Raw genomic sequence first — 25,656 nt, 5'->3', positions numbered from 1 at the left:
TAGCAGCAATAACTTGAAGTAATCGTTTTCTCTATGACGTTATCAGTCTCTCACATCGTTGTGGAGGAATTTTGGCCTGCTCTTCTTTACAACATTGCTTCAGTTCATTGAGGTTTGCGAGCATTTGTTTATGCACAGCTCTCTTGAGGTCCCACCACAGCATTTCAGTCAGGTTGAGGTCTGGACGTTGACTGGGCCATTGCAACACCTTGATTCTTTTCTTTTTCAGCCATTCTGTTGTAGATTTGCTGGTGTGCTTGGGATCATTGTCCTGTTGCATGACCCAGTGTTGGCCAAGCTTTAGCTGCCGGACAGACGGCCTCACATTTAACTCTAGAATACTTTGGTATACAGAGGAGTTCATGGTCGACTCAAGGTGCCCAGTTTCCTGTGGCTGCAAAACAAGCCCAAAACATTACCCCTCCACCACTGCGCTTGACAGTTGGTATGAGATGTTTGTGCTGATGTGCTCTGTTTGGTTTTCACCAAATGTGGCGCTGCGCATTATGGCCAAACATCTCCACTTTGCTCTCCTCCATCCAAAGGACAGTGTTCCAGAAGTCTTGTGATTTGTTCAGATGCAACTTTGCAAACTTAAGCCGTGGTGCCATGTTCTTTTTAGAGAGAAGAGGCTTTCTCCTGGCAACCCTTCCAAACCATACTTGTTCAGTCTTTTTCTAATTGTACTATCACAAATTTTAACATTTAACATGCTAACTGAGGCCTGTAGAGTCTGAGATATAACTCTTGGATTTTTTGCAATTTCTCTAAGCATTGCATGGTCTGACCTTGGGGTGAATTTGCTGGGACGTCCACTCCTGGGAAGATTGGCAACTGTCTTGAATGTTTTCCACTTGTGAATCATCTTCCTCACTGTAGAACAATGGACTTTAAATTATTTGGAATGGCCTTATAACCCTTCCCAGATTGATGGGCAGCAACAATTGCTTCTCTAAGATCATTGCTGATGTCTTTACTCTTTGGCATTGTGTTAACACACACCTCAATGCTCAAGACCAGCAAACTCCTAAAACTTTGGCTGTTATAGAGGTGGTCACATTTCAACTGATCAAGGGCATTTGATTAGCAGCACCTGGCTGCTACTTAGCCTCTTCATACCTATGGAAGCAATAAGGGTATACTTAGTTTTTCACACATGGCTTCTCCATTTTGGCTTTCTTTTTGTAAAATAAATAATGACATGGTGTAATATGTCATGTGTTGTTCATCTGAGGTTGTATTTACCTACTTTTGATAACTGCTAAGGACCAGATGATTTTTATTATGTCCTGATACGTAAAACCATAGAACTCAATGAGGGTGTACTTTCTTTTTCACACGACTGTATATTTAGTAAGCATCTATGTAATTTGGGAAATATTTTGGTTCTTTTGATATTAAGAAACAATTTTGTTCACTCATGTGCTATTATGCACAAACAAGAAACTCATATAGGTATTTTCCAGAAGCACAATAAAAGTGAGTTCTTCCTATTCATGAAAGTGGTTATGTTCTGGTTTTATTTGGTTGCAGAGGATTTTGCTGAGAACACAATGAGGTCAAATGTACTAAAATGATTCCATACTACAGGGAATTGAAAAGATACCAAGATAGGAAAAGTCTATCTGATAAATTCCAGAGAACTTCCAAAATGATTACTTTCTTCAGAATCATCATTCTGCTGTTTTTGTTTACAGCCTATTCCCAATGGTATTGTTCAAAGAAAAGCCGCAATATATCCAGTAAGTCGTCTTCATTTCTATTCCTTGTAACATCTTTTTGTGTAAAATAAAACAATCTGAGATTGTAGATAAGAAAAACCTAGGATTATTTTTAAATTTTATTTCATTTAATTTTTGCCTTCAAGGCTTGACTACTGATGACTACTTGGAGTAGTCTGTGCTACTTGTACTTCTTGGCAAGGTTTTTCAGAAATAGTTTGCCCTTACCTCCTTCCCAAGGCTGAGAGAGAGTGACTGGTCCAAAGTCACCCAGCTGGCTTTGTGCTAAGACCGAGCTAGAACTCAGAGTTTCCTGGTTTTTAGCCCAGCGCTTTTAATCACTTCCTCAATCAGGAGCATCTACTAAATTAGAAAAGGAACACAAAAACATTCCTTGAAAACAGTGGGTATGTTGCTTGGATGGCTTCGAATTTTCTCTGTAGCAGCCGTTTCTGTTCTAGAATACTGAACTCCAGTTACAAATGTAAGTCTGAAGTAGACATTTATTCCTATGACCTATAAAGATTTTTATTTTTATGGCAATACAAAATTATTGTGGCTAACTCCACTTGTCCTACAGCAATCTGTCATATACCTATAATTTCTAAGTTAAGAAAAATATATCTTGTATAAATTGTGCATAAATAGTACCAAATCTTCCTCTGAAAAAAACCATGGAGATAGTTAATGAATGTTGTCTTTAAAATATTTGCATATCCTGACATTTTTTTCATTTGTTAGGGAGACAAAATGGAGGAAGAAGTAATTTCACCACCACCACCAGCAGAATTACCATTCTGTGAGGACTGAGAAGCTCAAGGACCTGAAAAACTAAAACACTTCTTTTATTGTTTCCTATACAAATGAATATATAATTCAAAATGGACAGTAAGAGACTTAATGATTATTGGGTAATTTGGGGGTATGTGGGAAGCAATACTCTGCTGGGATGGTCCCTAGTGCAGTCACTGATCATGAATAGATCCTGAATCTAAAGTCAAAGTACTTTATTTTGGTTACTGATAGGCCTTACATAACATCCAACATAAAAATAAGATTAAAAGATAAATAAAACAAAACGGAATAAAAGAGTTAAGGTGAACACAGCAGCCAGCGCAAGTTAAACTTTCTTCATTCAGGTAAATCACTTCGAACCCTGAGGCTATTTGCACTAAGGCTTCATTGAGGAGACCATCATAAATACATCTGGAACAGATAAACAGGAGGGTTAACAGTTACCGTTATTACTAAGCTTGGAGAAAGTTTAGTTAAATCTAATAAGGTCCTGCTGACTCTTGATGGCTGTTAAGCAAAATTTGATGACATTGAAAGAGTGCATCAACTAAAAGATGATTGAGATAAAAACCCATTATGGCCTGGATATCGCACTGATGAAGGCATGATAAATTTGTTTTGCAGATAGGAGTGATAATAAAAAGCATGTTGGGTATTGTCCCAGTGGCTCCTGACTTACAGTGGCAAAGGTCTTTTGGAATCTCTTTTCCAGGACAGTTTGCAGGGTATTACAGAGTATGTATCAGAGTGCTTTGGAATTTTGGGATGGGGATCAGATTAAGGTATCTGGCAGGCTTATGACTCGTAACCTGGTTTCCTAAGAAGATATCAGTAGGAATGAGGCTGGGCTCAATTTCCTTATGAAATAATCATTGTCTGATATTCTTCCAGCCCAAGTTATTTCCCACTGTTTTTAGTGTGTGAGGAGAAAAGCCATTGTGGTACAGTTATTCCTCCAACCTTTTTTTCACTTCAAGATAAAGGGGTCAGTTAAAACATATGGGTGAGCCTAGACGGAAAGTAAGCAGCTTTGCCCAAATTCAAAGATACTAACTGGTGTGCTGGCTTCAGCTTTGTAGTCCTGCTTCCATATGACAAGCAGCACTAGGGCTTGCACACACTGAGGCATTTGAAAAATATTTTTTTAGGAACTTGGACTGAATAGGCTCAACCTTTGAAAAGCTGGAATAGATATCAGGTGGCATTCCATAAAGAATCTACTCACAGGCTTCTGCTGACAATAGCTTTAGTGCAGCAGGAACAAACTTGGATCCTGAGAAAGGCTGGAAAGGTGTTAGAGTTAGAATCTGCATGGGTGATTACTTCAAGGTATTTAAAGCAGCTTGTACTAAACTCTGTCCATATAGTGGCCAATTTACCCTCCCTTGCTTTTTAGTGAACACCATTATTTTGGTATTGTCATTAATCTGCAAAGAGAGATTGTCACGAGAGGTAGCAAGAGCATACAAAGCTTTTCTTAAACCTACAGGTAGTCCTCATTTAGCAACTGCCTCGTACAGTGATTGGTTATGATGGCGATGAAAAAGTAACTTTGTGACTAATCCTCGCATTTATGATCTTTGCAGGTCTGTAAAGCAAAGGAAAGCTGAAGTAAGAGTCATAGTCTCACTTAGCAACCCTTTGCTTAATGACTGAGTTGCCGGTCCCAATTGTGGTCGCTAAACAAGGACTACCTGTACTGGAGTTTGAGAATTATCTGTCATCTGCATAAAAGAGCATACCAAGAGTTTTGTCAGGTTTGGTGGATGACAGTCTAAACAAGCACCAAGTGGTAATATATAAATTGAACAATAATGGAGCCAGGATGCAACCTTGTCTAGCCCCTAAAATTTGGAATTTAGCAGGTGCCCTTGGCTGCTGAAGTGAACCCCAAGATGTGGGTTCATATAATTTTGACATCAAGAGAAATAGCTGATGTTGATCATAATTTACACCCAAGTTTCTCTCCAGATCGGGTCAAATGTGGATCTAGGGTCAATAAATGCTGATTATTAAGCCTAGATTAGTTTTGGAGGGTTTTTTCCTGCCCGATGAAGGTTGAATGTAACACAGAATGCCCTGTTTGTGCCTAAGGCAACCCATGTTGCTCTGCCATACAGGTATTTGACATACAACCGACTTACTATACTTAACAGATTAACTGGTCTGTAGTTTGGGGGCAGGTTTCTCTCACCCTTTTTGTATATTGCAGTTGTTACTGTCACTCTATTGAATCCATTAGTATTCCTGATTTAGTGGCTGGCCTTGCATTTTATAAAAGCTGCAGTTAAAAGACAAATGAGTAAATTCAAAATATTACAGATTGACTACCAAGTACTCAATTAAAACAATTCTTTAATTGACATGTGATAACAACTAAAGTGAACAAAAGAAAAAAGACTAAAGTTACATTTTAATTTACATAAATTGCCATTGAGTAAAATTAAATATGCCTTTAAAAAATGTCCCTAAGTAGATAACCTTTGGCTTTGGCAGTTCATTGTACAATGGACATATTTTACAAAAACATCATATATATTTATTATAATGAATACCAGCGTGATGAAGATTTTTCTTCAAAACAGCATTAAGTAATTTGAAGAGTCCTTTAACTTCAAGTTCTCCCTGGATTTCTGATCTATCATATACATTTTTGCCAAGTCTTTCCAAAGATATCCAGGCATTTATTTCTGTACCATTAAAAGCACTGTGTAGGAATGTAATTTTTTTGTTGTTTTAACTCTAAAATCAGTTCCTTGCACAAAGCAGCTAGATCATTTAGGCATGTTTTCATAGTAATGACTCTTTGGACTTGCAGTTATTCTTCTGACCTTACTCTTCTGAACCGTATTAAAATAAGCAGTTAAGTGAAAGAAATGTAAAATCCTGTTGTTGTTTTTTAAGGGATATTCAAGGATGTTTTCTTAATTATATGTTAACAGTACTGAGTATCAAATCTTCACAGCTGTTATCTTTATCTCTGAAGCTTCAGTATTACTGCTGCAGCTCAAGCATTCTAGTTTGGAATGCAAGTTCTTGCAGATTATTATTTATGGAGTTATAGAATGTCTTTGTGTTCCTGTGGTAGAATCTGAGTTAAATACACAATGATTTGAGTTAAATACACAATCATTCAAATTCATTACATGATACTACTTATACAGTATTATGCAATAATAACCAGCTTACATACAAATTCAACTTAAGGACAGACTTTGGGAACGAAACTCATTCTTAAACTGGGGACTACCTGTATTCTAGTTCGGAGATGCCTCAAAGATTCTGGGCTTCTGTGGGATAGTTCTCCTTCAACTGCCATTTGGCTGCTATTCGGGTTGCATAAATGACATAGCCCCATGAAAGCAATACAGTAATGAGAAGAATCTATGAAAGAAAGCAACAAAATAGTCCTTAATATAAATTTATGTTTGATACATAAAACCTCTCTCTACAGTTGTTTTATCCCCACTGCCATAATCAAATCTGAGGTTTACCTACCAGAACCCAGGGGCTGAACTGAAGGGGGTCGGATGAGATTGGTGTCTTACTAAGACTATGCTTATATACTATATTGTTACTATTTATTAAAAGTACATCCCGCCTTTTCTGCAGGAGCTCAAGAGTTTCCATGAGGGTCTCTATTTTATCTCTCCAGCAACAGCTCTGTTAGGCTGAGAATATGACTGGCCCTTACAACATACAGTGAACTTCCACAGCTGAGAAGGAATTAGAACTCGATTCTCAGCATCCTAGTCCAATACCTTCACCACACCACCACAGTGACTATTTTGTGCTAAAATAAGTTTCATGTTAATCACTTGTTGAATAAATCATAGTTGGCTAGATGTATCTAATATGCTAAGTTATAAAGCATAGTTTAAATACATAATGGCCTAATTTAAAACCCAGTAAGCCAAAATGGAGAGCCAGTTTGGTGTAGTGGTTAAGACACCAGGCGGCTATGAGTTCTAGTCCCGCCTTAGGCACAAAGCCAGCTGGGTGATCTTGGGCCAGCCTCTCTCTCTCAGCTCTAGGAAGAAGGCAATCTCAAACCACTTCCGAAATCTTGCCAAGAAAACTGTTCAGGCAGTTGCCAGGATTTGACACTGACTTGAAGGCACAAACGAACAAACAAAGCCAAATTTAATCATACTGAGGCTTAAAATAATAGATGAACTTAATCTAACAATAAAGCCAAAAAGTACATGCTTATTTCAGATGTTTAGGGTAAGACTAGAACAAAGCTCACAAGCCTTTTCACCTTTTTTCCCCCTCCCAGGTATTCTATTTTTTTAAATCCAGTTTGAAAGGATGAACAGGCTTTTTAATTATTGCAACTGTTGGACAGTGAGGATTCAGAAAAGCTTGTGGATAAAGTTTCAGATCCTCCAGAGATGTACTGGTACACACAGACATAAAATGTGCCCACCCTAAAGAAACTGGGAGACCAGTGCTAGTCCTGCCTCAGGTAGGAAGCCAGCTGGGTGATCTTGGGCCAGTCACTCACTCTCAACCCTGGGGAGGAGGAACTGGCAAGCCTTTTTTGAAAACGTTGCCAAGGAAACCGCAGGGACTTCTCCAGGAGTCAGGAATGAAGACAGAGCGAGGTTATAAAGAGCTGAACTAAAGCCTGTGTTTGATTAAACTTAACTAAATCCTCGTCTTTGATTCAAGTTGGAAGCAGAAGGGAGAAAGGCAAGAGGCCAAGGCCTATTTTTTTCTGCACCATCTCAGGTTCCGATGCAGAGTTTGACACAACTTAAAACTCTCGATCCAGCTCTCCTGTAGACAGCCAGCGCCTGGGCTTAAAGCGGGGGCGGGCAATGCCAGTATCCTTATAAGAGGGCGCAATCAGAAACGTGGCCAAACGGCAAGGGCACGGGGCCGAGGAGGGCCAGTCATGGGAGGGAACCGCACGGTCTCTCGCACGGACAGGTCTCTCTATTAAAAGCGCCCACGGTCATCGAAAGAGACGAAGGCCGAAACTTCAGACGGCATAAGGGGGTTCGCTTCCAAGTCCAGCTGGACTGTAAATATGGGTGGAAGCCCTATGCCCGTTCCTCTGAGAAAGAGCCCGCCGGATTTACGGGGCTAATCCGGCCCCGCTGCTTATTTCTGAGGCGCGAGCGCGGGACGGGCCCCGTAAATCGGCCTCCCAAGCTTTCTTTGTACGTCGTTGCCGTGTCCCGCTCCCTCAAACAACGGAAGAGACGGCGGCAGGCGGGAAAGACTAAGAAAGCGGCACCCCCTTACCAGCGAGTAGAGCCACTCGAGGGCACGTCGATTCACCGGCGCCATCCTCCGCTTCCCCCGTTCGCGACCCCGCCCTCGCCTCGCTCAAGAAGCCCCAGGAAGTGACATCAGCGGAGTGGCAGGAGAGGGGAGAGAGCCATTTTTGTTAAGGGAGCCAGATCCTCCTCCTCCTCCTCCTCCTCCTCCTGCCAATTATTCCAGGATGGTCCCTTAGCAACGCCGTGACCGATGCCCAGTGGGGAGGGGGATATCCAAGGCAGGGTTCCTCAACCTCAGCAACTTTAAGATGGGTGGACTTCAGCTCCCAGAATTCCCCAGCCAGCCATGCTGGCTGGGGAATTCTGGGAGCTGAAGTCCACCCACCTTAAAGTTGCTGAGGTTGAGGAACCCTGATCCAAGGTATCCCCTGAAATTAGCTTATGAAGCGAGGCCTATTCGAGACAAATGCTCACCATCGGTCTCCAGCAAAAACATGTCGCTCTTCTAATGACAGCCCTGACATTTGTTTGATTCCGTCCTCCCGTCTTAATTCGTGGTCTTCCCCACCTTGCCAATAACAGCTCCCTCCTACGTCATGGGCAGGACACTGTATCCCAAGGCAGAACCCTCATACCCTGAGATAAATGGGGAGTGAGCCTCTTCCAAATAAGCCCTGGCTGTTGCCCACACCGATTCTGCCCCCGCAGCACCTCCAAAGTTCATCTAGGGGCAATAACTCCCTTAGGGAACCGGAAGAATTACAAAGCAACGCAAATCCTCCGTTTCTCAGTTTCATCAGGCAGGTTGATTAAGAAGAGCCTTGCCCAGGCCTTTGGCAAGCATGATTGAAGCCCCCTTTTCTTCTTTTTCTTTGTTCTCATCTGGGTTAGTTATCGTTGCCATCTTTGCTCTCGTTTTTTCTTTGTTTTGTTTTAAGATGTTTTCTGGTTTTAAATGTTTTTTTTAAAAAACATTTTGCAAACCGCCTAAAGTTGCTGGGAATCGGGCAGAAAATAAATCTGACAATAAATAAATAAATAAATAAATAAATAAATAAATAAGGAGAGAGGGATGACGATAGCAATAGCGTCTGAATCAAGTCCCAGTCTTCATTGTGTTTTCATTCATTATGAATAAATACGCATTAAGATCGTGCAGTCAAGAGCCTTGCTTTCCCCTCTGGTGTCCGTATCGAGTTATAAATCGATCATCGTTATGGGTAAGAAAACACTGGGAATGTTGCTTTCCTCCCTTCTGAGTGCGAGGAACGTAGACCTACCCATTCATCCCCTCTATATTACAAAGGCAGTAAGCCATCTGGTGACCTCCGGGTCTTTTGAACTATAACTCCCATGATGCTTTGGTGCTACGGCCGTGCTCGCTGAGGCTAATGGGAGTTGAAGTCTTACGTCCGTAGCCGTGGAACCTTTAGCCCAGCAAAGAAAGCGGCTGTTTCTCTCCGCCTTCGTTTAAATGCCCTCAAAGGAAGAGAGCGTGACGTCACCCAGCGAACGTTCTTTGCGCTGCCGTTGAGGAAACAGGCAGTGAAGGCCAACGTCGCCAGCGTTTGTTTTTTGAAAATTACCCTCCTCTTCCCATCTTCCTCTTAACTCGGGAAGCGACTCTTCCCCCTCCCTGCCAGTGGGGTTGTGTATCCGGTTTGGAAGGACAGGGCAGCCACCAAAGCAGCCGCCGTCGCCTTCGGTTGTGCCGCCGTCCATGTGTGACCCCCGAGAGCTCCGTAGCCGAGCCGCCGGTGCCAATGGCCGCCGACGCCAACGGCCTAAACCGGTGAGTAGGTGGGTTCTTCGAGGGGGAGGGTGATCGGCAAAACTCTGGGTCATCCGGGCACTTTTCCCCGTTATTTTTTTCCGAGGTGGGGAGATCGAGTGGGCTCTTCTATCTGCGCATGTGCAGTGGCCTTCTTGTCCAGATGCTCATGCGTTTCGACGGTATCTGTCCCCGTCCCCTCCCCTCGCGGTGGGCGGTGCTGCCCTCCCTAGGGAAATCGGACTCGGGGTCCCCATGCTGTTTGCGGCCGCTTATTGGCTGCCGGATGACGCCCCAGGGTTCGGCCCGCCCCCCTCACTCTCGTCGTGGGGAGGAAGCGACGCTTTGGGTAATCTCAGAGGCACCGTTGCTTCAAAAGGGAGAGATGCGGAAGTGGACTTCCTAAAGGGTCCATTGAGTGCCTGCGAGGATTCGGGAAGGGCCGTTAGTATTTTATAGGTGCTTTCTGAGAGATTAAATGCTGATCGATGGATCCTTTCCCAGATTTCTCAGTGTTGATGAAAATATTACTCGTAGATGTTTCTATAGTTTCTACATTCAAAATGTAGTAGCTGTGAAATAATTGTTGCCTTTTTCCCGTGGGGCAGTGGTACAGTTGTAGAATTGTTTGTTTAATAATAGTTCATTGAATTTGTATGCTGACCAAAGCTCAAAGGCTTCGGGCAGATCACAGTGATCAAACAAATTACAGTAAAGTCAAATGAAATATAAAAAATAAAGATGGCACAATGAAGCAAGGAGACTCCCTCTCCCTCTCCAAAGGCCTGGATGAAGAGCCAGGTCTTCACGGCTCTCCTCAACAACAGCAGAGTGGGGGCCATCCAGATCTCAGGGATAATCTCATTCCAGAGGGCAGGTGCTGCTACAGAGAAGGTGCACTTCTGGAGTCCAGACAGATGATAGTTTAATCGAAGGATCCCAGAGCACGCCAACCCTGCAGGATTGAACCAGCTGGGCACATGCTATGGAAGACAGGTGGTCCCTCAAGTAACCAGGCTCTATGCCATGTAGGGCTTTATAGGTAACAACCACACCTCAAATCGCACCCAGAAGTAAACCAGCAACCAGTGCAGCTCGTGAAGCAGAGGTGTTACATGGGCATACTGAGGCATGCCTAGTATTGCTGTGCCACTGTGTTCTGGACCAGTTGAAACTTCTGGGTGGTCTTCAAGGATAGCACCGTGTAGAGCGTGTTGCAGTTGTCAAGCCAAAAGGTGACTAGAAGATAAGTGACTGTCTTGAAGGTCCTCCTGATAATAAGTAGATACTCTGCTTATTAAGGGATGCAGACTCGTATTTGTGGCTTGGTTAATGCTTGAATTGTTCTTCTAGACAATTCCTATTCTAGGGAAAGTTTTAATGGAGGCCAAGTTGCTGTTTTTGTTACTCAGCAGTTGGGATAAAGCTAAAATTAAAATGTTACAATGTATATTTGGTGCAGAGTTTCCTGGTACTTTATCTTAAATATAGCTGTATTCATATTCTCTGCATGTCAGAGTTCTTGATGCTCTCTGCTACTCATGATTTGGGAGATGGATTTGCATCTGATTCAAACATTAGGCTTTGTGCTATTCTTATATTAAATCACTTATATCTCAGACCTAAAGATGCTGAGGAAGAATTATTAAGGTTTTGGCCTTAATAGTCCTGCATATTTATCTCTCTGCATCTTGAAAATATCTTTTTTCTCATTGCTTGATATTATAGGAGTGGAAAATATGTCCCTGAATGAGGCAATAACTTAGCATTGCAGGAAGCACACAAATTTAATCTGATAAATTGGTGATATTTTTACATTGTAATCTTCAGTTCAAACAAACACAGTACTTGTGCCAAGTATACACTGATTATTGGTTTGTTTTTTTTTTAATTTTCAGAACTTGTCATCCATAACAGATGACTTTACAACAGATGAGTTCGCAACAGATAACTGTTCACCAAAATCTGGCACAAACAGGCCACATCAGACAATGCCAGCAGAAGCATCTCCAGATTCTAAATGTCCAATCTGCCTGGACAAGTTTGAAAATGTGGCCTACTTGGATCGCTGCTGGCACAGATTCTGCTTCCGGTGTGTGTTGGAGTGGTCCAAAAACAAAGCAGAATGCCCACTCTGTAAACAGCCCTTTCACTCCATTGTGCACAGCATGAGATCTGAAGATGACTTTAAGGTGTATACTGTTAGGCCTTCAGAAACGGAATCTTTTGCTAATCCTAATGGGAGGCGATTCCGTTACCGGACTACGTTAACAAGAGAACGTCGTGCATCTGTTTATCCCCGAAGGAATTCCACCTCTCGAAGGACGATGTCTCCCCCAGATAGTGGGATCTTGTTTGAAGGGTTATCAACTCAGACAACAAGGCAGAGAGATGCAGAAATGTATCAGATGATCAGACGGCTTGCATCAAGGCGACAAGCTAGTTTGGAGGGCAGATCTATGCGACAAATTCAAGAGCAAGAGATCATTAACTTTCGAAGAGCTCTGTATCGATCTGGTACACGTGTGAGAAGTATTGAAGACGGAGGGCGTTATAGGGATATATCAGCTGAATTTTTCCGCCGGAATCCTGCCTGCCTTCATAGACTGGTTCCATGGTTAAAACGTGAGCTCACAGTCCTGTTTGGTGCTCATGGATCTCTAGTTAACATTGTACAACATATAATAATGAGTAACGTAACTAGGTATGATCTAGAAGGCCAGGCGTTTGCTGCTGACTTAAAACCTTTCTTACTCCATCGCACAGAACACTTCTTACATGAGTTTATCAACTTTGCCAGATGTCCTTTTAACATAGAAGCATATGACCAGCATGCAAATTATGATTGTCCTGCTCCATCATACGAAGAAGGAAGCCGCTCTGAATCTTCTATTATCACAATCTCTCCTGATGAGACTGATACCCAAGGGCCAGAATGTAATGCCTTCAGAAGTGATATAGGTCAGGCACCCTGGGATGATGAAACACCTGGCCCATCTTACTCCAGCTCAGAGCAAATTCGTGCTGCCATATCTACTGCTTTAGACACTTCCGAAAGCTCCGATGAAGAGCCTTCTGCAAACATAATGCAGACGTCATTACCAGCAAGTGTAGAGATGAATGGCGAGAGCTGTGATTCTTCTGACAACTGTGTTATTGTTGGCTACGTGAAACCATTAGCTGAGAGAACACCTGAGCTTGTTGAGCTGTCATCAGACTCTGAGGATTCCGTCGATGATGGGAAGAATGAAGATGTGAAGAAAGTACAGCCTATTCAATACCACAGCTTTAGCGATACTGATGCTAGTGGGTATGCATCACCATTCTCCGTTGGGTCCAGAGATGATAGTGCCAGTAATAAGAACAATATATCTCTCCCCAGTAAAAAAAAGAAGTCCAAGAAGAGCGAAAAAGACAAAGACAAATTAAGAGAAGCGTCTTGGTTACAAAGCTCTCCTTCAAAAGAAGACTGTTACGACTACAGTTTATCAAAAAGGAGGAAATCTGAATCATACGTGCAACGTTCTCACAGAGAGCGCCATAGTTTGAAAAGTAAGAGGAAGCATCGTAGTATGGAAAAACGGAAAAGGAAAAGAGACTGCAGCAGACATAAGCACAAAAAAGATAAAAAGAGGTCAAGAACCCGAGACAAGAGTATATCCCGAAAGAGCCAAACTCTTTCTCTGAGTAGTGAAAGCATTGAATCTAGAGATTTAAGCAGGTCACGGTCTCGAAGTAAAGAGTACAGCAGAGCTTCCAAGAGCAAAGATAGTGATTATTACCTGAGAGACAGTTACCAAAGCAAATATAGATGGGAATATACTTTCTACAGTCGAAATACAATCAGAGATGGCTACGAGTCTTCCCACAGGAGGCGCACTCAGGCCAGAGCGCAGTATTCCAGGCAGTCTGCCAGCCCAGATTACAGAGTGCAGTCCTTTTCGGAGCGAACCAACAGCCGGTATCCCAGAGGTCACATGGAAAGTAGGTATTACTACTACGAAAGGCACAGATCGAGAAGCCGATCTAGCAGCAGATCAAGAACTCCTTCCAGGGGCCCTGACAGAGGGCGCTCTGAAAAGCCGAGCGGGAAAAGGAAATACAAAACGCGTCACTTGGAGAGCGCTCAGAGGGGAAGCGAGGAAGCCTCTTCTGCAAAAGAAGGCGGTGCTCTAGAGAAACCTTTACCAAAGTACCAGGCCGTCTACAGAAAGGCAGACAGGCAAGCTCAAGCTGAGACTCAACAGGAAAAGAGGAAAAAATGGTCAAGAAGCCCAAGCGTTGAGATTATTTATGAAGGGAAAATCACTGATGTAACAAGGTGTCATAAAAAGAAACAGAAAAGAATTAAGAAACCTCATAAAAATCCTACCAGTTCCTCTCCATTATCTTCTCCTGTTGTAATTACAATTGACAGTGATAGTGACAGAGACAGTGAAATCCAAGAAAATACAGACTCTGATAGTAGCATTTCCTGGACTCGTACAATTCAGCAGAATGACAGAATGATGGAGGCTCCTTCATCACTCTTGGAGGCTAGAGACTGCAGTTACGAGAGACCTGGTGGCGGAACAGAAAATCCAGACAAAGGCAGCAGCGTTCCTTCCAGTGAGAAAGATGTCGGTGAGATTCCAAACGGAGCTTTCCCGACGCAAGGAACTGTCAACAGGGACATAGCTACTGTGACTAACAGTGGCACTTCGTTTGTCACAGAAGGTCAACCTAGCATCATAGAAACCGAACCTTTCAACCAGTTGCCAACTGCCAGAACATCTTTGTTGTTAGGTCTGTCAAAAATACTTAGTGACAATTCACATCAGCTACGTTCACCAGAGCAGAATGCGTAACTTTATAAACTTTTTTTAAAAAAACAGATTTTTCCCCTCCGAGGAGACTTTTTCAAAAGGCAACAAAATATCTTCTGGTTCTGGTGCAAAAATGTTACAAAAGTACTTTAGCATAAAGAATGTTTGATTTTTAAATTTTAGGAAGCCCAAGAATCAGTTGCTAGTTTCTGATGTCTCCTTTTCTTCAAAGTATGTGCTAAATGTTCCTTGTGTCACAAAAATGTACTGGGTTTTCTTTTTGTAATATAGATTGTCAGAATCTTTTTAAAAAAAAAATACAGAATTTTGATGCTTTCTTTTTTAATTTGTGAAAAGTAAAAGGCAAAAGATTCAGGTTTAATTTTGTCATATCCTTGATTTGTATCTTTTGCGTTGCTCTGAGGGGGGACTTTTTTCCTCCTCCAGTGCCACCGATTTTACATTTGAAATCAGAAACAGTTTATTCTCTGTCTCCCCTCCCTTTCCTTCCCTATTTTGTCTGTTTCACACATTGTCCTTCCCCTCCCCTCCTGAATGTACTTTTTTTAATGCTCTGTGTTCTAGCTTTATATTTAATGTTAATGCAGACTGCCATTTAAGTAAGTCTTGCACAGACTCAGAATAAAAACTTTCCTGAGATCTTTACATTTTTTCTCACTTTGTTCTCCTTGCACAATGTTTAAGACAGGAGCTCTCAAACACTGTGATAGCATAACCTGAAATTATGATAGATGCTTTTGTACTCCCCCCTTTGCCCATTAAAAGTAATGCGTGGTTAGAGTAAGCAAGTAATAAACATTGTTTACTTTTAATAATTAAATATTAATCATAGTTCAGATAGAACTGTGACAGAAACTTTATTTCAGTCACTGACCAATAAAAATACATTCTATAAAACAAACAAAGCAAAAATTATCCCTTAACATTAATAACTGTTAGCAACCATTTGTGGGTGAAGCTTACACATAATGTAGCAGAATTTTGCTACTTTTAGGGGAATACATTTATCTTGGTTGTTTAACAGGTAATGCGAATAAACATTAAATATTAATATCTACCTCATTACAGATTCAAATAACTAGTTTACAACCATTAGACCAGTATGCACTGGCAGTTCTACTTCAATTCAATAGGAGTCAATTCCTTTTGATTAATGTGTACATCCCACCCCTACATATACAAGCACAGGTAAGACACATATGGGATAAAATAGATACCTATGTGGAAGATCTAATGGTTGCATTCCCTGCAGCACATTGAATATTGGCTGGTGATTTTAATGCAAGAATTGGAACACAACAAATCACATTTTGCTAAATTTCATTACCGGCCTTTCTCCTCTGTAATAAGACCCCCTATTCTATGCTGTGAGTCTAAGGATGTATTTAGTGATTATAGAGGGTTTTGTCTTGTTCAGTCTTATACAAAACTGAATTTGGTCATTTTAAATGGATCTATTAGTGATGATTACCCAGCTCAGTATACTCACTGGGCTGGTACCAAGCCTTCCCTGTTAGACATTTCATTTCGTTGTACGCGGTACGATGACAATAAAGTTTACAACAACAACTATGTTGGGATCTCTCAGAGTTTAATTCCCTGCCTAAAGTTGTAATTGTTGGTCGACCTGAAAGTGACCACTTTCCTGTTACTCTGTTCCTGAAAATCTTTGATAGGTTGTTTTTATCTTCTTGCCACATTGCAACAATGGCTGATGACCTTTATCTCACCCATGCTAAATGGACATCTCAGCAAGCAGCAATAATCATTAACCTTGTTAGAAGCGAACCAGTCAAGTCTCTTTACTCAGCAACAGTGGAGGTTAAGTTAGATGACATCATATTGGCTAATTTAAATAACTTAACCAAACTATCCCAATCCCTGTTAACAGCCCCCCAGTCTGTTCCAATTAGGCATGATCCAGAACATGTCATGCTTGGTTCAACCACAAATGCCGTGAAGCTTGGCATTTTCTAAATCGCCATTTTAAATTATATAAAGAGAACGTTGGTTCTTGTTCAATTTCTGAGTTAGTGACATTGAAAAAAACAGTATAAAGTTAATTTGTCCAAAAAAAAAAATGCTATGAGGGTATACTGGCAACGCTTAATAGCTGCCGGTGCAAAAAACCCTGCCATCTGGAGGTTGGTAGCCTCATCTTTTTCTAACAATATTTATAGCTCTTCATTGCATATACCAGTCAGTACATGGGAATACCATTTTGTTACCCTATATGGTCAAGTGGAGAATTTCCTGGCAGATTTGGAGTTGGATGTGGCCTCTCTTCCCCACAGGCCCCCGGTCTCATGCTCAGAGATTAGAAATATAAACAGTTCAAACCAGGGAAAGCCCCTGGTTCAGATTTTCTTATGTGAAAATGATGTGAAGTAATGAAAGATGTGAAGTAATAAAAAATAATTTGGAATGGTGGATTCCAGTGCTAGCCTCAGTTTTCACAGCAATAGATTGGCCACGATAACAAAAGGCCTGGGGCTTGGCTATTATAATACCATTATATAAGAAGGGCAAGAGAGATATCCAGCTAACCATTGCCCAATCAGTTTGTTAAGTCAGATCAGCAAAATGTATGCTAAATAGCTACAGGAGAAACTAATTGATTGGCTTGAATCTGAAGACATTCTGATGGATGAACAGGCTGGATTTAGAGCAGGCTGCCCAATGTTAGAGCATGCTTTGGTGCTCTAACATCTAGTAGAAAAGTACACCCACAAATCAGGACAACCCCTTTATGCAGCATTTATTGACTTTAGGTCAGCTTTTGATGCAGTATCTAGAACTAAACTGTGGCATAAATTAAAAAAAAATACCACAATGGACAAATGTCTACTCCTGCTGCTCACTGAAATACACAGGAACGCAAGACTGAAGGTCAGGTGCAGTAATCAAGGACATGTCACAAAGGAAAGGGAGTCAGACAGGGATGTGTATTGGCCCCAGTTTTATTCAACTACTATATAAACTCATTGGTTCTTCATGGCTCTAATTTTCATCCTCCTAAATTAGCCCAAAGTCATGTCAGCTTATTACTGTATGTAGATGCTGCAGTAATTCTGTCATTAACTTCTATTGGCCTCAAAAGAGCTCTGAGATCATGTATGCATTACTGTACTGAGGAGGGACTAATAATAAATTTTGCACCAGCCTGCGCCAAGCCGATGCCAGTGCGTGTGCAGGAGCCGCGGAAAACCTCAGGAAAAACCCACCGCCTGCAAAGGGAAGAGGGGAACTGCAGCTGGGGGAACGGAGTCACTGTTCCCAGACCCCATCCTCTATGAAGAAGGATCAGTGGCGAAGAAACAGGAAAACCCAAATGGCCAGCCCTGGAGGGCTCCTGAAAAAATGGCAGTTGCAACGGATGACAAGGACGACGATTCTGATGAAGACGAGGGGGTGAGTGTTACCACCATAAAAGAGACTATCTCAGCACCCAGAACGGAGCGCAGAGCTACGCTTACAGCGTTAATGGACACAGGCTGCTCGTGCTGTTTAATCAGTCCCATCCTTGTCAACGCTTTAGAACTAAGAGTGAAAAAATTGAAAACCCCCATAGTATTTAACCAGTTGGATGGATCCCAAGCAGGGGGAGGGGCTGTGCTGTACCACACTGAGCGTTTTGAACTGCAAGTGGGGACCCACCGAGAGACTCTTAAATGCTTAGTGGCTCCTTTGGGAAGTTATGCCCTGATCCTGGGAGCAAACTGGATAAAATGGTGGGACCCTAAAGTCTTTTGGAAAACAGGGCGAATGCAGTTTGTGGATGGGATTTATTTGGGTTCTGACCCACCCAAAGGGGAAGGTGTGATGGCTGCAGCTGCAAGCAGCAAAGTCCCGCCTCAAAACCTGGACCCTGAATCGATTGAAAATATTCCAAAACCCTACAGGGATTTAAAAGCTGTTTTCAACAAAAAAGAGTCAGACATGCTGCCTCCCCACAGAGACACTGACTGTGCTATTGAAATTGAACCAGGGGCTAAATTCCCAAAGAAGAAAACATACTCGATGACCCAAAAGGAACTGGCAGCTTTGAGAGACTTTATAGATACCAATCTGGCAAGAGGATTTATACAACCTGCCAAATCGCAGATGGCTGCACCTGTTCTATTTCGGGAGAAAAAAGATGGAAGTTTAAGACTTTGTACTGATCATAGGGGCCTCAATGCTATTTGCAAAGAAAACAAGTACCCTTCACCCCTAATGAAAGACTTGTTAGCACATTTGTCTAAGGGGAAAGTCTTTACCAAGCTGGATTTAAAGGATGCATATTTTCGAGTACGCATCAAAGAAGGGCATGAATGGATGACCTCATTCTCCACCCCTTTTGGCTGCTATGAGTACAAAGTCATGCCGTTCAGGCTTTCAGGGGCCCCTGGGGTGTTTGTGCAACTAATTAATGAGGTGCTCCATGAATATCTGTATCGGAGAGTGTTGGTTTATCTTGATGACATTCTCATTTACTCTGATAACTTGAAAGAACATGTAAAGTTGGTTCGCAATGTGTTAAAAAAGTTACTGGATGCCCAATTATATGCCAAATTGTCAAAATGTGAATTCCATAAACAACAAGTAGACTATTTGGGATATCACATTTCGCATGCAGGAATTGAGATGGACCCCTCCAAAGTAAAAGATGTGCTGGGGTGGGAAGCTCCCAAGACTAGAAGACAATTGCAAAGTTTTCTGGGTTTTGCTAATTTCTATCGCCAGTTCATTCCAAACTTTGCACAGGTGGCATTACCTCTAACTGATTTATTAAAAACTAAAGGTAAAGGGATACCAAAAGCTCAAAGGCCTGGAGCCCCATTAATATGGTCTGAGGAGTGCCAGAAAGCCTTTGAAGCATTGAAAGCATTATTCACTGCTGAACCAATTCTAAAACACAGTGAGCCTGATCAACCTTTTGTAATTCAAGCTGACGCTTCTGATGTGGCCATGTGAGCAGTCTTGCTTCAAAAAGACGAAGGGGGGTCACTCAAGCCTTGTGCCTATATCTCCCGCAAATTTACTGAAACCGAAAGGAGATGGCTTGTTTGGGAAAAAGAAGCTTTTGGAGTTCGCTGGGCTTTAATGACATGGAAACACCTCTTGGAAGAGTCGCCCCATCCATTTGAGGTTTGGACTGACCATAAGAATTTGGAAGCCCTTACAACACTTAGAAAGCTTTCTCCTAAGCAAGTTCGCTGGGCTCAATTTTTCAGCCGTTTCAAATTTACACTAAAATTTATCCCTGGAGGGAAAAACTTTTTGGCTGATGCTTTATCTAGACTGCCTCAGCATAAAAGTCAATGAGAACAGATAGTTGCACCCGTGATCCCTAAATCACAACCAGGCTCAGTGGCACTTACCAGAGCTCAAACCAGAACTCCTAAACAAGCACCTACTAACGAACTGCTTCAAAAAATAAACACAGCATTGGATTCTGATGAATGGTTCCAGGAACATAAAAATACTTTAACCCATGAACAACAAGCATGGTGGATGGGAGACAAACTATATGTACCATCTTCACTACGAAAAGTCATTTTGCAAAGGGGCCATGATGACAAAACATCTGGACATTTTGGATTTATAAAGACTTTGCATTTATTACGTAGGCAATTTTGGTGGCCTACTATGCGAAAAGACATCTCTGAATATGTGTCTACATGCCCTACATGTGTTATTTCAAAAAAGAGGGGAGGAAAACCTTTGGGACTGTTACAACCAGTTGCCTCTCCCCAACAACCTTGGAAAGAAATTTATTGTTGACTTGCCTGAAAGTAACCACAATACTGTTACTTGTGTTATCATTGATCTTTTTTCTAAACAAGCACATTTTATTCCATGTGTTTCAATTCCTAATGCTAAAAAACTGGCTAAACTATTTATTCAAAACATATACCGCCTCCATGGCGCCCCCAAGACGGTAATTTCAGATCGCAGCCCACAGTTTACCTCCAATTTTTGGAGGGAATTTATTACTTTAATTGGTTCCACTCAGGCCCTGAGTTCCAGTTTTCATCCGGAGAGGGACGGATTGACTGAGAAAATGAACTAATTATTAGGACAATATTTGAGATGTTTTACTAATCACCAACAAGATGACTGGTCAGAACTTTTACCCTTTGCTGAGGTGGCTTACAACAATACTGTACACCAAAGTACTGGATTTACACCTTATAAAATAGTTACTGGACAAGAGTTCTTGCCTTTCCCAGAATTGCCTTTGAAAAATTTTCCTGAACTTTCAACTGATCAATGGATCAATAATATTACACAACTATGGCTGTTGATTGTTAAATCACTACAGAATGCCAGAAACCAACATAAGAAATTTGCTGATAGAAAACGTTCTGCAAACCCTCCTTGGAAAGTGGGGTACACGGTCTGGCTCTCTACCAAAAACCTAAAAACTACCCAACCTTGTAAAAAGCTAGGGCCAAAATTCGTTGGGCCTTTCCCCATTGAGAAAGTTATTAGTCCAGTTGCTTTCAGATTGACTCTTCCAAAACATTCCAGGAACATACATCCGGTTTTCCATTCCAATCTGTTAAAATCATTTAAAGACTCAAGTACATGGCATCGAACCAAACAACCTCCAAATCCCATCATGATTGAAGGACAAAGCCATTTTGAAATAAAAACCCTATTAGACTCTAGAAAATATAAAGGAAAACTACAATATTTAGTTCAATGGAAACATTTCCCTAAAACACATCATAAATGGGTAGACAGTACTAATGTAAATGCTCGCAAACTCATTTCTGACTTTTATTCAAAATATCCTGATAAACCTAAATGAACTACGTATCTGAGTATGTATCTGTATATGTATGCAAACCACCATTGTATGTATATTTTGTTTCTTTCAGATTATCTTCCGAATAGGATAACATTCGTTCTGCTGGAGGGCGGCATGTCAGGATCTACACAAGCTAGAAACTTTAGTTGTTGTTAATTTAGTCTAGCAATGCATAGTAAATGGTTAAATGGTAAAAATGTTAATTGAAGGCTGCTTGCTTGCTCCTGCCATTGAAGTTAGGAGAAGGGGGAGAAGAAGATACCAAGCCAGGTGCTGCTGTTATCTCTATAGAGGCGCCAACAAGATCAAGCAACTGTGAGAGCCGGGGCAAGGTGCGAAGAATTCAAGCGGGAAAAGAAAGGAGGGGGGGGGAATTGGGCTTAAAAAGGAAAGGCTTTGCTTTGTAGAATTAGACTCAACAAACTATAGCTGCTGTGCATTTCTCCCAATAAAGAAATCTTTAATGGAACTGTTTAGACTCCAAAGGATTTACTGAACTTTGGGAATGAGTGTGCAGACTCTGACAAAATTACACCAAGACTAAGCTGCTTTTTCCAAGCAGCCAAAACAGAGAAGTTGGAACTTAGGTGGGCGGCCCATTGAGCAGGTTAAGATATTTAGCTATCTAGGGATCGTTTTTGAAGCTTCTGGAAGTAGAAATGCCCACCTGGATTATATTTCTCGTAATGCACAGAGACCTGCATCAGCTATCCAAACTTCTTATTCTTCTAGAGAAGCACAGTTTATCCCTGCTGCAATTAAGTTGTTTGCAGCTAAAGCCCAAGCACAATTGCTATAGAGCACTCATTTGGGATCATATCAGCATGGTTACCTTAGAAAGCATCTAAACAAAATTTCTAAGAACAGTGATAGAACCTTACAACTTTATTAAATAAAAAGTCTTTCACTGGAAATAAACAACCCTTCTCCGAAATTTAAAACCATATTTTTTAATGGGAAGAACGAGCTTATATAATTTCCGAAATTTGAGATTCATGATCAATCAGTGCTCTTTATAGCAGCAATCTAGAAATCCCTGACTTGCATAAATAAAATGATTTAAAATGAATATACATACTTTTTTGTACATTCTGCATATCAAGCCAACATTCAGGGAGAGACATTGGCAAGAATCCTATTTTTAAAGTGTCACAAGAGACATCAGTGAATTTCTTGTCTGGGTAGGGCTGAGTATATTATATTACCAGCTTAGCATCAAATGGGTTCACAAACTTCACTAATACTGTATGTACACTTCAATATGTACTCCAGAGAGTATGGATTATTCCATAGAATGCTAGCAGAGATGCCTGAGGCGTGAATTCTAGAAAAGCTGAAGCCAACTATCAGTTATCTGTCAATGGATTGCCAGTATCTAATCATAGTTTGAATAATAGGGCTGAAACAGTTCTGTCCATTTCAACTGCATTAAAAACAACAGTCCACAAAACGCCTTACATATTAATCAACACAAATTATGTAACTTTCATCAGCAGGTTTGAAAAACATGCAACTATTTAAAGAAAGTTCATTTCAAAGTAATGTTCTATAACAAATAGGTAAAGCCTATATTGGTGACAGTTCATAGAAATCTTATAGAAAGAAAACAAAGCAGTGAAAAACTGATTCATAAATGTGGTCATATTGAAAAGTTGGAGCTCAGCTACCCAGCCAGAGGTAATTAAAACAAAATGGCGATGCTATTAGGATGGAAAGGAAAAAGTGCTACACGGTATACCCAAGACTTGGATAAGAAAATTATGCTCAGAGTCTATAGCATAATCATTCCCCAGCAGTATGAAACCGGAAATAATTATTGAGATATGAATGGATTGCCAAGTTGCTCAGAATATAGGTGACAATTTATGGGGGGAAAAAACCCAAAATAAATGGTTCTGAAATGTTTAATTAGTGACTCCTTGCAAGTAACATAAGCAGATGATTGAGTAGCCTTTGAAGTACCACTGCGGCATTAATAGTACATTGCACACTATACTGCAAAAAAAAAATTAATAAAAAAAAATATATTAAAAAATAATAAATTGAAAAAAATTGAAAAAGCTACATAAAAGTTGGGTCATCTCATTTAAAAACTGGTATTCTTTAGCAGTAAACTGCTTTTCTTTGTGAATGTATACTTTCTCTGTGAGCCTCAAAATACTAGTGGTCCATCTCAATCCTGTGTACACATCTGTTTTGAAGTAAGTTTCCTGGGACCTCATCCTTAATACCTGATCCACTGACAGACTTTTGAATAGAGAAGAAAATTTCAGTTTATTAGCATTTCATATGGCTAGTTTGAGCTAAGGTACTGGATAAACCTTAGATGTGGATGAGAAATTAATATATAGTGGACTTCTGGGGAAGTAATGGCGGATTAAAGATGGCTCTGCATGAATGGAGCCGACAGGCACAACAGAAAGAGGAGCCGGTGAAGGGATCAGCTCCTTAGAACCCCTCTCCAGATCAAGGAGAGGATTGGGATCACCCACAAGTTTGTTCCATACAGAGGCTTGCCTGCGGAGAGATTGCAAATTAGCAATCTCTGCTGGGTTTGAGAGCTCTGGAAGCTGGGGGTAAATCGTCTTGCCTAAGCTGCGGTTTGGCGCCTTCAAACAGACACTGAGTTCACCCACTTCCTCTCTTAACTGCTTTAGGAAACTACTTATTATCAACCTCTTGGATGTTAAGAACGTTCTGAAGGGCAAGTTTCATCACATTGGGAGAGCTTCCTTCTATCCTGGATGAAAGAAGTTTTATATAAGTTTAAAGATTAAATAGAAAAATTTTAATTTTTTGAAAACAGCAAAAGTGTCTAGAACATTGATTTGGGAAAGTTAAAGGGCCAGATGGACTTGAAAGAATATTTCCTGTGGGTTCTTTAAAATTTTATAAAAGCATATATGAAGATTTTGAAATTAATTGTAAGAAATCCTCCCGTGGGAAAGTTTTGCAGAACGGAGAATAAACATATGATAAGAGGGGACTTTGAAGGTTGACTGGAGGGAACCAGAGAGAACTAAAGATTACAATTAAAGGAGAAGAGACCTATTAATAAAATGGAGCAATATTATCTGACTATAGAAGGAACTAAAGCTGTCTGGGAACAATGTACTCAGAAATTACTTACAAGATTGTCTGCCACTATAGAAATGGATATAGCAGAGGTTACAGAAGAGGAACAGACTTTACAGGATAAAATACAGACTGAGGCTGATTTGAAGGTAGATTTGAAAACAAATTTTAAAAAAATGTCAGACTTACAAGAGTGATATGGAAGAAGATAATGTGGATTTGAAAATGGATTTAAAAATGACTATAAGATTGACATGGAAAAAGATGCCACAGTAGATTTACAAATAAAACTGGCTAATGTTTTAATAACTAAAGGGGACATACAAATAACAAATCAGAAGACTAACTTGCATAGCTTTTTCATTTTGGACTTATAAAAGGGACCTGTTAAGCTACTGAAGCTGTTTCTGAGAGGAGACAAAAAGAAAATGATAAGAAATCAACTTGTGGGACACTATTTGTCAGGATTAAAGACCAAACTTTTAAAAAGTTAATGGGAATACTACAAAATGAACTTATTTGATCAGTGTGTGTGTGTGTGTAGTGGTTTCTGGTAGCTATTAATGGAATTTCTTTATGACCAGAACTGAATGACAATGCTTTAAAGATTTGTTTATAACTGGGGAGAGTTCTTTTGCTTTATTTCTTAGAGAAAGTGATGTTTTGGGACACAAAATAGATTTATTTCATTAAGGTTACAATATAAATGTTATTATTTCTGATAGCTCTTAATGGACTTTTGCTGAATAGAAGTGTTTTTCTTTTTTATCTATTTATATTTCTTTTTTTATATTTTTTTCTTTTTTTCTCGCTATTTGCACTTTTTCTTTTCCTCATGTTTTATATTTTTCTTAGCTTGTATTACTCTTTTATCTTTGTATCTGTAAACTTTAATAAAATTATTTCTCTCTCTCTCTCTCTCTCTCTCTCTCTCTCTCTCTAGTATTTATGTTGAGTATTCCCAGAGTCTTTAGTTTTTTCTTTAATTAATTTTTTTTTTTGTGTGTCTTAACCAATATTTGGGTGTCCCTGTGCATATTATTTATTTATATAGCTGAATGAAAATGGTTCAGTGACAGTGAAAATCAGTCCTGTATTGTGATGGAACCTTCCAAAAAGATTAAAAGAAACTTGCATTAATCAGGTTTGGTTTAGTTTTTGTTATATGCTTGTTTCAGTTTAAAAACTTAATCCCAGAACTGTTCTGTTAAAAGTGATGTATGAACAAATAAAAATTATCAGGACGCTAATATATTTCTCATTTGGGTAAAGATGTGATACTTTCCCATTTATCCAAATAAAAGAAGTGATACCACAAGGGCATGGTTAGCTTTTACTGGATTAGTGTTATAGTATCTAGGTTCCCCCAACTAAAAACTTTATCTGACCATTCTAACTAAGTCACAACAAGCAGATTACACTGCCACTGTTTTTTTTA

General features: G+C 40.5%; 3 protein-coding genes across 5 annotated transcripts in view; 2 read left to right on the top strand and 1 right to left on the bottom strand.

The window, feature by feature from the left end:
- Window positions 1–2,607, top strand: part of LOC112541264 (uncharacterized) — a 34,702-nt gene extending 32,095 nt beyond the window's left edge. Inside the window, exons 15-16 of the mRNA XM_088129782.1 lie at window positions 1,698–1,742; window positions 2,463–2,607. Of these exons, the coding sequence (XP_087985908.1) occupies window positions 1,698–1,742; window positions 2,463–2,524 (107 nt within the window). The 3' untranslated portion in view covers window positions 2,525–2,607. The remainder of the gene's footprint in view (window positions 1–1,697; window positions 1,743–2,462) is intronic.
- Window positions 2,608–2,723: 116 nt separating this feature from the next.
- Window positions 2,724–7,989, bottom strand: TZMP1 (transition zone microprotein 1). Of its 2 annotated transcripts, none has more exons than XM_088129781.1 (3): window positions 7,770–7,982; window positions 5,767–5,900; window positions 2,724–2,927 (listed from the first exon to the last, which is right to left on the bottom strand). In XM_088129781.1, the coding sequence occupies exons 1-2, from the start codon at window positions 7,812–7,814 to the stop codon at window positions 5,790–5,792; spliced, it is 156 nt and encodes a 51-aa protein (XP_087985907.1). In that variant the 5' UTR covers window positions 7,815–7,982; the 3' UTR covers window positions 2,724–2,927; window positions 5,767–5,789. The 2 variants fall into 2 exon arrangements, with proteins under 2 accessions (XP_087985907.1, XP_087985906.1); XM_088129780.1 differs by lacking the exon at window positions 2,724–2,927 and adding an exon at window positions 3,265–5,607 and having other exon boundaries at window positions 7,770–7,989.
- Window positions 7,990–9,175: 1,186 nt separating this feature from the next.
- Window positions 9,176–15,710, top strand: TOPORS (TOP1 binding arginine/serine rich protein, E3 ubiquitin ligase). 2 transcript variants are annotated; one of them, XM_007433369.4, is made up of 2 exons: window positions 9,176–9,539; window positions 11,417–15,710. In XM_007433369.4, exons 1-2 carry the CDS (start codon window positions 9,468–9,470, stop codon window positions 14,363–14,365), a joined length of 3,021 nt encoding a protein of 1,006 aa, XP_007433431.1. In that variant the 5' UTR covers window positions 9,176–9,467; the 3' UTR covers window positions 14,366–15,710. The 2 variants fall into 2 exon arrangements, with proteins under 2 accessions (XP_007433431.1, XP_087986123.1); XM_088129997.1 differs by lacking the exon at window positions 9,176–9,539 and adding an exon at window positions 10,437–10,753.
- Window positions 15,711–25,656: the final 9,946 nt, after the last annotated feature.

Source organism: Python bivittatus, unplaced genomic scaffold (genome assembly GCF_059951505.1).
Source record: "Python bivittatus isolate LINGU-HERP-01145 unplaced genomic scaffold, Pbiv_v1 ctg000850_np1212, whole genome shotgun sequence".
NCBI classification, from domain to species: domain Eukaryota; kingdom Metazoa; phylum Chordata; class Lepidosauria; order Squamata; family Pythonidae; genus Python; species Python bivittatus.
The sequence above is the reverse complement of the archived record's forward strand: the minus strand, read 5'-3'. Positions and strand labels throughout refer to the sequence as shown.

What these genes read in the sequence shown, in the direction of transcription:
- TOPORS (XM_007433369.4), top strand. Translation starts at nt 9,468, where the DNA reads ATGTGTGACCCCCGAGAGCTCCGTAGCCGAGCCGCCGGTGCCAATGGC. An exon ending in GACGCCAACGGCCTAAACCG is followed by an intron (nt 9,540 to 11,416) that starts GTGAGTAGGTGG and finishes TTTAATTTTCAG; the next exon opens with AACTTGTCATCCATAACAGA.
- TZMP1 (XM_088129780.1), bottom strand. Translation starts at nt 7,814, where the DNA reads ATGGCGCCGGTGAATCGACGTGCCCTCGAGTGGCTCTACTCGCTG. An exon ending in TCGAGTGGCTCTACTCGCTG is followed by an intron (nt 5,901 to 7,769) that starts GTAAGGGGGTGC and finishes TTTCTTTCATAG; the next exon opens with ATTCTTCTCATTACTGTATT.